Source organism: Panthera leo, chromosome D3 (genome assembly GCF_018350215.1).
Source record: "Panthera leo isolate Ple1 chromosome D3, P.leo_Ple1_pat1.1, whole genome shotgun sequence".
Classification (NCBI taxonomy): domain Eukaryota; kingdom Metazoa; phylum Chordata; class Mammalia; order Carnivora; family Felidae; genus Panthera; species Panthera leo.
Window position 1 is genome coordinate 6,260,826 of NC_056690.1, and position 12,042 is coordinate 6,272,867.

Here is a 12,042-nt window from a genome sequence, read left to right on the forward strand (position 1 = left end):
GTCCCCGGGAGCGCCAGGGCTGGCTCCTTGCTGGGGTTGTGCGGAGTTTGGGAAGGACAAGGACTGCATCTGTCTCCGTTCCGGGGACCCTGTCTGGAAGCACTTAACGCACAAGTTCACGATCCCTTTCTGAAACTCTTGGGCCCAGGTGCGTTTTCTAATTCAGCACTTCCCAGCTGTTAGAAAGGAATACATAACACACACCACCAGCGAGTCCTGCGGCAGCCCCCCCAAATCAAACACGCTAATATTTTTGTGGCCAAGATGTGACTATTCATACGACATGGGATAAACACTGTCATCGGCCTCATGAGAGTTTTTCAGGTGTTGCCACCAAATGAATGACCAAAAAATGAATTTTTGTTTTTAGAGCTTTTTGGATGTTAGAAATTTGCAGATAAGAAATGGTAGAGCTGTGCAGCCTAAGTATTTGTTCATTCGGTTCATGGCCAGTGACCTCCTTGCATATATTAGGGCTGCGCTGTCTCCTACGAAAGCCACTAGCTGAGTGGCTATTTAAGTTTAAATGAGTTAAACTAAAATAACATTTAAAATCCAGTTCCTCGATTGTACATACTGGTTCAGCTTTATACACACTATCCCTCTATTGGTTTCTCAAAACGTACTACATTTGTTTCTACCTCAGGACCTTTGCACATGCTGGTCCTGTAGCTGGGAAAACATTCTCTTTGACTCTTCCCATGGTTGACTGCTGGTCACCCAGGATTCAGGTCAGAGGTCACCTCCTCAGAAAGGCCTTCCTTCCACATTATCTCCCTTTCAAAGGAGTGCACTGTCCCAGTCACTGTCACTTTACTCAGTTCACAGTCCTTCACCGTCTTTTTGAAATCCTGTTCGTTAATGTGCTTGTTTTATTGTATGTTTCCATACCAGACTATAACAGCGTGAGACCAGAAACCACATTCGTCTTGTTCATGGCTAAGTTCCCAAGACTTAGGATAGAGCTTAGCACAGAGTCGGTATGCAACAAATACTTCTTGAGCAGAAAGCCAGAAGGAAGGACAGATGCACCAGATGTGGTCCCTGCTCCAGTAGGGACGACGAGAGGCACAGAAAACACAGGGCCATGTATTTTTATTGAAAACCCACTGTAAGCCTGGCACATAAGAAAGTTTTACTGATGCTGTGTGCACTGGCTGTTCAAAGGGAGAGTTTACTTCTCAGGGATGGGGTAGAAACCAGGAAGACTTCATGGCAGAGGTGGCATTTGAACTGGGCCCTTCCCTAAAGGATAGGGTACTAGTCAGGTATGGGAGGTGTTGAGATGGAAGAAACCACAAAGGTACGAAGATAGCATGTGGCAAGGACAGGTTCTGTGTGGCAAGATTCTTCAGAGGAAACTGAAGATTGCGTTTCTGAGATGTGGGTTCCTTTCCTGAAATTCTTCACATTTGACCAGCTGGGCCAAAGAGACCACAGGCGTTGCCTCCAGGGCTGACCTCTCTCTTCACTGGCCACGCCCACTGCTAAGAGGCCAGCCCCCCAGGCAAAGAGACTGTCGGGGCACAGGCCACTATGGCCATCTTCCTCGGTCCCCCTCTTCCTAGTACAAGCCCTCCCAGACCATCAGACAATACCCTTCTAGAATATTCCAGCTCTTACAGAATTTTTGACTGTCTTATCTCACACCTCTCAACTCCTTCCAGTGAAGAAATAGAAGAGGAAAATCGGATACCCCAACCTCCACCGGTCGCCCACCCGAGAATGTCCCCCCAGCCGGAGTCTGGGATCAAGCGACTGTAAGTGGTGTGCTTCCTGAGTGTGGGGCTGCTCGCTCACGGCTGACCTGGTGGTTCACACAGCCTCTCACTTCTGGGCACCTGCTCCAGGGCCAGGCTTGTCACTAACCATCTCCTGCTGAGACAGGCCTAACCCCGGAGCACATCGGGCCTGGCCCTCGACTCTGAGTTCATCTCTGTACCTGAATGCTGAGTTCCTTCAGGGGCTCCCTGGGCAGAGAGGTTGGGGTAAGGCTGAGAGGGTGGAAAGGGGGCGGGGCCTGTAGCCAAGGCTCGGGGCTTCGGCGGGGGCCTGTCACTGGGCAGCAAGTAAGACTGGTGGGCGAGATTCGAGCATCTGAAGGGTTGGGCCCTGGTCCGCTCGATCAGTGCGTTCCCGTGCTGACTCCCACACCACCCCCGTCTCCACTAAGTATTCACTGCTGCATGATACATGCAGGCAGTCAGGCCCTGTTTGCTGTGGGGAGCACACAAGAAAGAAACTCAGCCTTGCCCCTCAAGCAGACTTTAAACTACTTCAGTGCGTCTTTACATCAAAAGACTCCTTTGAGATTGCGAGAGTCTGTAGACCCTGTCCCTGAGGGCAGAGGAAAACCACACGTACGGTTTCAGGTTCATTGACACCTGCAGCCCTTTAGGTAGAGGGTTAAAACTTCTGGTCTAGTTGGCTAATGTCTGCTAAGGGCCTACTATGTGCCAGGTTCTTTTCCTGCAGATAATCCAGTCCCCACCGTACCCCTGGGAGGTAGAGACACTGTCATTCCCGTTTTACAGTTAAAGAAGCTAAGGCAGCTGCCTAAGGACGTTCAGTTGTTAAGACACAGAGCCAGGGTGCAAACCTGGGCAGCCTGGCCCCAGAGCCCGCGTTTCGAACTATTTGCAGGGTACACGCGTGCTCACACTGTTGTCTTGTAGCCTTGATGTCTCTCCCGAGAGGGTCTTCCTCCCTCCGGGCCTTCTGGCTCTACCCTCTTCCTCTCTTTCTCCCAAAGTCTGGCAGAAGCTTTGTGAAAGGAGGTGGCAAGAGTCCGAAGAGCCGCCGGGAGTGAGTGGGGAGGGGCACTGGGGTGTCACTCGGGGACCTCACCCTTTAAAAAGCCAGTTACGTTAGGAAATCCTCGGCTAGCCCTCGCCCTGTGAAGCGACTGAACGCTCAGCATTGGTGGCCGGGAGGGGAAACCAGGACACGTGCAGCCTTGTGACTGCTCTTGGAAAAGGCCGGCCGCCCTCTGGAGCATGTGCGTGAACGCGTGGCCCCTTCCCAAGCCTCTCTCGCCAGCCTCACGGTGCTTATTTGCTTGGCCCTCCATCCCTGTGTGGAGTCCCCAGTTCTGGTTAGCCGTAAATACTTACCGAAGGGTGGAACTTGGAACCAGAAAGGCTTCCCCTGAGTCCCAGCACTGTTTGGCCATGTATTAATTAGTAATAACATTGGCAATTGAACCTCAACTCAAAGTAACTGAAGAAAGACTGGGAGCTAAGGGACCAAAAATTCCCAGGTCGGACTGGCTTCAGGCTCGGCTGGATCCAGGCCTTGTCATCAGGCCTTTGCCTCATTCCCTCCACCTCTGGCTGTTTTCCTGAACACACTGTCCCTCAGGGTGGCAACATCTGCTTTCTTCTGTCTGAGACTCCGGTGGGAAGAGAGTCTTCCACAGGAGTCACGGAATCAAGTCTCATTGGCTCAGACCGGGTCACGTGGCCTCTAAGCCAATCACAGGACAGTATATCCATCAGCCGGGTTGCCTCTTCTCCACATGCCTGAGGCTGGGATGGCTCAAACTTGGTCTGGTTCAGATGGACCGGAAGTAGGGGGGAGGACGGGTCCCACGGGGCTCACAGGGCTGGGCGGACAGAAGGATTGGGCGTCCGTTGTGGCCTCATCATGGGGGTGAGGGTCCTCCAGTCTGAAGTCTTATGATGTACTCAGTACCCAGGGAGACTCTCACCCTTGGTTAGCGTTTCTCATCCAGCGCTAGGGAATGGGGTTGACTTTTGTTGAACTCTCAGCCATCTGCCAGCCCCACACACACGTGTAGGAATGAGCATCATTGACCTTGTGCTTCAGTAGCTACAACTTTGGGTTAAGACCTGGGGAAGCTGAGACAAAGTTCACGAGCCCACATAATCCGCCCCTGGGCTGAGGAGGGGCAGGACCGAGAGACCAGGCCTGTGCTTCCTTCAGCGACTCGTTGCCAGGTCTTTAAAAATCAGACCCTCTTAGGGGCGCCTGGGTGGCTCAGTGGGTTACGCGTCTGACTCTTGGTTTCAGCTCAGGTCATGATCTCACGGTTCGTGAGTTCGAGCCCGGCATCGGGCTCCGTGCTGACGGTGCAGAGCCTGCTTGGGATTCTCTCTCCCCCTCTCTCTCTGCCCCTCCCCCACTCACTCTCTCTGTCTCTCTCTCAAAATAAACTAAAAACAAATCTTTTAACGCCTCTAGCGCCGTAACCCTAGGATGTACGCAGCTGTAAGCCTGCCCTCCAAGCGGGGCTGTCCTCGGTGCTAGAGTTTCCTGCTCCAGCCCCCCTTTACTCGCAAGCAGACAATTAAGAGGGGCTTTTGCATATCCCAAACTGGATAAAATGCAGAGACGAGTTATCAGAATGAGCCAACAGTCTTCTTCCCACTGGTCCGTCTACCCACACCTGAATAGGCTGTGGTGTCTAATCCTTTTTTCCAGACTGTTCTGCAAAGGACTCTGGGCCCTTCTCCCCTTCACTGTGGCCTCTGTCTGCTCAGCAAGACCTTGGGCTCCGAGACTGGGAAGAGAAGCCGCTGCAATTGGGGAGCCAGAGAGCGAGAAACACACAGAGGGGGAGAGAGAAATCAGAACCCCCCGGTCCACAGGGTGCAGGTGGCCAGTCCCGTGGCCACCCCGGCCTTCTAGGGGATGACTAGAAGATCAGACTGGCACAAAAGGCTTTTGACCAGCCCAGGCAGGACACTGGTCGCCTTTGTCCACCTCGGCTGCTGACTGAGAACTGTCAGTGTGGCCCGTGAGCCCAGAGCCAGGGGCCGGGACGAATCTTTCCTGGGGCTGGGGCAGGGAATGGGGCTCTTAAGATCGTTTCATGCCCGCCTCCCTTCCCGTCCCTCACACCTCTGGCCCCCATCAGGGTCCGCTTGTCCCTCGGTCCTTGCCTTGGTGGAATAGGAATCACACAGCCTCTTTAGTGCAGGAACTGGCTGCTTCCTAGCTCAACCTCATGCCCTTGACCGGTTTTTTCCACCCACCAGTGAGTGAGCAGTACCTACCCTCGAGGTCTGGAGGGGCTCCACTGAGGTATCTTCCCCCTGGTCAGAGACTCAGAGCTGGGAGACTTAGCCCCACTTCTCAGATGAATATCGGGCCCAGAGAAGCCCACTGACTTCATGTAGATCATACCATTGGGAAGGGTCAGAGATGGGGTTTGAACCGTGCCTTCTGTGGACCTCCCACCGCCCGTTTCCTTGCCCCATTCCTGAGTCACCAGCTGTGGGCCGACGGCCCAGTCCCTTCTGTCCCAAGTGCACCACAAGCCAGGGACGTCAGTGTCTACGTTTCTGGGCTGAACCGGCGAAGGGAACCAGAAACTCCTGTCACCAGTTAAAACTGTGCCCAGAAGACGGTCCAAGAAAAGCTTGTGACTGAGCAGCTGCCGGCCGGAGAGTCCAGGTTGGCACTGCCTGGGAAGGTCACGAGGGAGCGCTGAGTGACTCCAGTCTTGTCCCCAGCGGCAACCAGGCACCAGCGCCCCCTTTGTGTGGCCTCTGTCTCTCAGCTACAGAGGTACACACAGCACCCGGCTGTCTGCTGAGCAGGGGCGGAGGGGCCGGCCAGGGAGGCAGGGCACAGGCAACGGTTCTCATGCGCCCGAGAGGTTGGCCTCAGAGGAGGCAGCCACCCAACTATCAGACACTAGTCCCTGTCCTCCTACCCACCGCCCTCCTTGCTTCAGCCCAGAAATAGCTTCCTCACAGCCGCCCATTGCACTGCCTGAAATGCCACTGTTAGAACTGCATTTGGTTTGCATCTTCCAGAAATAATCAGTGGGGAGGGAGAAGGTAAAGCCAGCCACACCATATTCAGACATAAACTTTTGACCAAAAAAAGCCAGTCTTTTTTTTTTTTTTAATGCTTATTTATTTTTGAGAGAGAGAGAGACAGAGCACAAGCAGGGGAGGGGCAGAGAGAGCGGGAGACACAGAATCCGAAGTAGGCTCCAGGCTCCGAGTGGTCAGCACAGAGCCCGATGCGGGGCTCGAACCCACGAACCATGAGATCGTGACCTGAGCGTAAGTCAGACACTTAACTTACTGAGCCACCCAGGTGCCCAAGCCAGTCTTTTCCCAGGAAGTGGCTGTCCCTCCAGAGGACAGGGAGGCTTCTGGGAAGGAAGGGGGCCGTCCATTCAGTGAAGCATATAGTTACTTGACTGGAACCTTCCAGATGTCCCAAGGCCCCTGTGCACCAGTCTGACCCCTGATGGGACCCCAAATGAAGCCCAGCATTTCCAGGCGGGCATACATCTCACCCTGCATCTGGGGCCATCCTCCACAGTGACTGTCTTTAGGGGCTCCCTGTTATGCCAAGAGGGGTCCTGGCAGAGGTCGAGCCCCTGGAAAGCCAACAGTGCCGGACAGCCCGGCCTCTGGGGATTGGGCACGTTCAGATGACAAAAGGTGTCCCCTTTTCTCATCGCCGTGAGAAGACATCCACGTGGTTCTGCCAGGATGCCAACTCCCAGCTGCCTTTTGAAGTGTATCAGAGGTAAATCCAAACACAGATAATCCCAAACCTCACTAGACACTCACATTCTATCTTTTCCCCGCCCGCATCTAAAAAAAAAAAAAAAAAAAAAAAATCAAAATTGTTCAGAATAAGCTCTGACTCTGACTTGAGTGTCGTTTCTTCTTCGTTTTCCTTGCCAAGACCAGGGACGGACGAGAACTCGGTGTCAGCTCTGACTTAGCAGCGGGGGTGGCCCGTGCACGTGCTCTGCCTCGGTCCTCTTGCCCCGCCCACTCGTCTTCTCTCCTGCCCCCCCCCACCGCACCGGCTGCCTTCTTCGGGGCACGGGGCCTGCGGTGCATGGTAGTGGCGGAGTTTTGCTGGAAGACACCGAGGGTGTCCCCACTAAGCTACAGCGGGTTTTGACTCCTTCTTTCCCAAACCCAGGCCTGCTTTTCAGCCCCGAGGCCGACCCTGTCTTCCCTCGGTGTTGCGTGACTTTGCTAGGGCTGCCTTAATAAAGAGCTGCCAACTGGGAGCCTTCAGCGACAGAAATGCTTTGTCTCACCCTCCTGGAGGCTGAGAGTCCCGGAGCCAGGGGTGGCCAGGGCCCGTTCCCCCGGAGGACCGAGAGAGAATGTTCCGTGCCTCTCCTAGCTTCAGGGGTTTGCTGGCGGTCTTTGGCCTTTGCTGGCATGTGGAGGGCATCACCTGGATCTCTGCCTTCATCTTCACAGAACGGCCCCCCTGTGTGTGTGTGTGTGTGTGTGTGTGTGTGTGTCCAGATTTCCCCCTTTTATAAAGATCTGCTCTTCTCGGGGCGCCTGGGTGGCTCAGGCGGTTGAGCGTCCGACTTCGGCTCAGGTCACGATCCCTCGGTTCTTGAGTTTGAGCCCCGCGTTGGGCTCTGTGCCGCCAGCTCGGACCCTGGAGCCGCTTCGGATTCTGCGTCTCCCTCTCTGCCCCTCCCCTGCTCGTGCTGTCTCTCAAAAATAAACATTAAAAAAAAAAAATTAAAGGGAAAAAAAAGATCCACTCTTCTCTAGTAGAACTTTCTCTTGTTACCTCCTCCAAATAAGGTCGCTTTCCGAGGTCATGGGAGGACTTCACCATGAGTTTTGGCGGGGTGGGGACACAGTTCCATCCGTAACGCCTACTATAAGCAAACCCTTCAGCCGGTCTGTGCGTGGAATGTGTTTGTTTTTCATGCCTCCTCTGTTTTTATCTTCTCTGTGTCTATCTGTACTTTCCTAACCAGGATCTTTACAGCCATAATGCCCATGGTAGCAGCGGGACTGATAATAGATGACCCCACACTGCAACCTGTCCGACGACTCGTTTCCCTCGTAGGCACTGTGTGTGTTTCTGCTTGCGTTCTGAGCTGTGCCTTTGGAATGTGTGCTGAGGCTCTGCCAAGGCCGGCCTGTCTTCCTTGGCCACTCCAGCTGCATGGCCCCCACCCGCGCGTGTGTGGAATGTGATTTCAGACCTGTGCCCGTGAGTCTCGATCTGCACGAGGGCAGCTGCAGAATTCTCGGCTCTGTCACCGATCATTCTTTTTGTCTTTTCTCGTTTCCGTTCTAAAAATCACCTTGTCCGTGATCCAGTAAAGAAGGTCCTTTAAGTGACGGGTCAGTAATCAACGCCCACTGTGACCACCCCCCCCCCCCAACCCCCGAATGACACTAATGCCGTGTTCGACCTTCACGCCCTAGCTTTCTAAACCGCTTTGTTTCGCCGAGCCATCGTCAGAAAGCCATTTGATCCCGCGAGGAGGGGACCAACGCTTTGTGTCTCTCTGGGTCCCCTCGGACAGGAAGCGGCATGTGGCTTTCCTGTTTGAGTCAGGTAGAGGTGACATGCGGCAGTGATGTGTTGCTGTATTTTTGGCCAGCTAATCGCCCTGATCACACTATGGAGAGAGCTCGCAAATAACCCGGTATGAAAATTGTGCCTTCGTGTGTCAGGACGCATGTCTGTTGTAGAGAAAAGAGCCTTTAGCTGGCAGGGAGGATTTCTCCAGACACACTTGGCTTGCCCCAGCTTTACAGTGAAAGACCCCTTTATTCCCGGTAGGAGGTGACCGTAGGGTCCAGGAATCACAGAATAATAAAATCATGTTTGCCCAGATGTGATTAAAACTGAACTCCATAGGCCACAGCACTTACAAGCTGGGGCGGGGGTGGGGGGAGCTAATAGGTGAACAGACAGAGGAACTAAAAATAGTTGATTTGAAGCTTCAGTTTCTCAGCGGTGCATTCCTATTCCTGCCCCCGGGAAACGTAACATAGCTATTATCTCTCTCGCCAAGTTCAGAAACCAAAATTGAAGAATAGCAGAACTTGGTGAGAGAAGAATGAATCTCATTAGAAAGCACGAGTATCGAAGGGCAAGTTAGCCAAGGTTTTTGGGAGAAATTCAAGGTGGGCCACCTCAGGTTTACTTGAGGGCCCTGGTCTTTGTGGAGGGGGAGCTAAGGCAGACCTCGTTTTAAATGGGCCAGTTCCGGGGCGCCTGGCTGGCTCAGTCTGTGGAGGGTGCGACTCTTAATCTCAGGGTCGTGAGAGCGAGCCCCATGTTGGGTGTGGAGCCTACTTGAAATAAAATTTTAAAAAATCAACGGGCCAGTGTATAAGCTTTTTGCCTGTCATTTCTGCCTTTGTCTTTTAGGCATCAGATGGTTCACTCTGATCAGTGATCAGCAGTCACGGCTGTTTTAAAAAGACCCCTTGGTCTACATCGGCCACTGCCGGTCAGCAAGTCGCTGTGCGAAGGTCTAAAGGCTTCCGCCCTTAAGTCGGTTTTCAATGCCGTAAACCGACGGTTTCCCCAGTCTCATTGGCAGACGGCTTTCACAGCGTTTAATCACAGAACTGTGTCCACCGTTACTGTTTTTGGTTGTCTCATTCTTCTAAAATAACTACTCCCGACTCCTCTCTAGCAGTAATATCCAGGGAATCTGGGCCCTGATGTGCTGCTTTTGTAGTTTCCAGATTCACGTTACGTAACTACCTCAAGGAAAAACATTTGTCTCTTTATGTCGGAATCATCTTAAATTCTAGGTGGCTCTCAGTCATTACTTTCTCTGCATCGTTAGGGTAAAGAGACTCCAGACGTGTGTTTCTAGTCATTTTTTTTTTTTTTAATGTCCGCTGATAATGAGGACAGACCCGCAGTGCTTAAGTAAGAGATGAGATACATCACACATCAGTAGTTGCATATGCCCCGTTCACACTGTGTCACCTCCAAGGTGCGGTGACAATGACATGCAGAATCCCCTGCTGCTTTCTCACGTAACTTTGACCCGCACCCCTACCTCTCCTTTCACACCTTGGATTGATCTGCTTCCTTCCACGTCTGCTGCTGTGTGTCCTGGCATTGCAAAAACGCTACAGTGCACAGCCAAGGCGGGCTCTCATTTCTCTCTTTCCCTTTCGAAAGGTTTAGCTTCTTCTCCCGAGATAAGAAACGTCTGGCCAACACACAGAGAAACGTGCACATCCAGGAGTCCTTCGGCCAGTGGGTCAACTCCCACCGTGATGACGGTTACACGGAGCAAGGACAGGAAGCCCTGCAGCACCTGTGACCGCAGCCCACCTCTGCCTTTGGACCTGAACTGTCCACCGTCAGCACCTGCAGTGGAACCTGGCAGGGGTCACTACCTTGCACACCTCTCGGTTCAGATGCACCCTCAAGACTGATCCCTCAAACAGACTGTCTCCTTTGAGGAAGCACACTGAAAAACTGATGCCAAACTCTAAAGAAATGTTTATTTATACCCAGGGCTATCACCGTTTATAATAGATGACCGATCTCTTAGGATATATATTTAATAATAACCATGAGCAGAGGCCAGACTTTTGCATTAACTTCAGTAACACAAGCTTCTTTAAGCCAAATACATCACATGCCACTATAATTGCTGTTTGACTTGCTTTGTATGAAACTGTGTGTGTAGAGGTTCTGTTCACCTGTTTGTCATACTTAAGTGGGAGGCAGGGAAGTGGTATTCATTAGCTCATTCATGGAATTGTCAGCGGTGGTAGCATAATACGTAGGATGCATCCATTAGACAAACCGGGCCCCCAAAGTCACCAGACGGGCTGGCCCCACTCAGATGCAAAGCAACAGAAGCTAAGGACCACCGTCCTCCCACCTGGAAACCGGACACAACTTTGCAAGAGCTGGTGGTTCTCTTTTGCACCTTGTTACGGATACTGCCTAGAGCATGTAGTGAGTGCCTTGGAATCGGCTGTGAGTTCTGCAGTGCTAACCAAACAAAGTTGCTAAGGATGAGACATTGCAGCCTTTCTCATTTCTCGTTCGCTCCCCCCCACCCTTTTTTTCTTTTAGCCTTCAATCCATCAAACACGGTCCCCTGTAAAGAAGACAAGTGTCCCAGAGCGGATGTGGAAGGGGGTTGGGGAGCCTAGGGGGTGCAGCATGGGGGTGGGGAGTAGACCTGCCAGTGCCAGGGTGAGGGCAGTGGGTGGAGAGGTAGTCTGGGGACTACACGTCTGGCTGACTCATGGGGCTGTGGTGGCAGACGGAGAGCCAGAAGCCTGCATCTGCTGAGTTGGGGTTTTGCCCAAATAGCACTTTCTCTCTACCCACGGAGGACCCAGGGCACAGGCTGGGTGCTGACAGATTGAGAGAGGCAGTGCGTGCTAACAGAGCGCTCAAGTACATCTGACGGGTCCACGTTCTACACCTTCTCCCCTGGTTTGCTGAGAAACCATCAGTTGGTTTGCAGGGTTCACGGGGACAGTGTTTCCACAATGCTGAAAATAATGATCAGACAAGATAACGTTGCTTTTGCGCAGTGGTTCTCAAAACTGACTGCCGCTAGTTTATTCTCGGAGTATAAAAGCAGGTGTATTGAGGAGTCTCCCTTCCCCTGGCCACCTTTGGTTGCCCTTTCCCCACAAGCAACCAGTGTTGCCAGTTTCTTGGGTGTCTTTCCTGAAAGGGTTTATAAATATACATGCGGTTATGTAACAAAATATATTTTTTCTTTTTTTTTTTTTTTTTACATAAATGGCAGCATACTATATATGTGCTATGCTGTGCCTTCCTTTTCTTAGAATACCCTGGAAACGATTCCACATCAGTACGGAAGATAGTGGGTTTCAACGCCCCCCAGGGACGTTTGGCAACGTCTGGAGACATTTTGGTGTTTTGGTTGTCACCACTACTACTGGCATCCAGTGGGTAGGTTCCAGGGATGGTGCTCAACATCCTGCAATGCCCAGGACAGTGCCCCACAACAAAGACTCTTTCAGCACCGGATGTAATAGTGCAAAATGGAGGACCCGTCTGCCACGTAGATGTGTCATTTTTCATGTTTGTCCAGACCCCACGGATGGACAGGGAGCTTCCTTTAGCACTGCACACTTTCACACCCATGCGTCAGTCTGCAGAATAAACTAGAAAAATTGCCAGGTGAGAAGCCACATGCCTTTGTTGCGTGGCTACTGCTAAGGTCTCTGCTGTGGGGGCTCTACCAATTTTTTTGTTTTGTTTAGTTACCAGGGCCCATACAAGATGAAGCCTCAATGTCAAGGATGC

At 52.3% G+C, this 12,042-nt stretch overlaps 1 protein-coding gene across 3 annotated transcripts in view; it reads left to right on the forward strand.

The window, feature by feature from the left end:
• Nucleotides 1–11,490, forward strand: part of RILPL1 (Rab interacting lysosomal protein like 1) — a 39,046-nt gene extending 27,556 nt beyond the window's left edge. Inside the window, exons 7-8 of one of the 3 annotated variants that reach the window (XM_042911311.1) lie at nucleotides 1,668–1,760; nucleotides 9,916–11,490. In XM_042911311.1, coding sequence (XP_042767245.1) covers nucleotides 1,668–1,760; nucleotides 9,916–10,060 — 238 coding nt within the window. In that variant the 3' untranslated portion in view covers nucleotides 10,061–11,490. Of the gene's footprint in view, nucleotides 1–1,667; nucleotides 1,761–7,732; nucleotides 7,971–9,915 lie in introns of those variants that run through there. The other 2 variants (XM_042911313.1, XM_042911312.1) reach the window with 2 other exon arrangements.
• The last annotated feature ends 552 nt before the right edge of the window (nucleotides 11,491–12,042 follow it).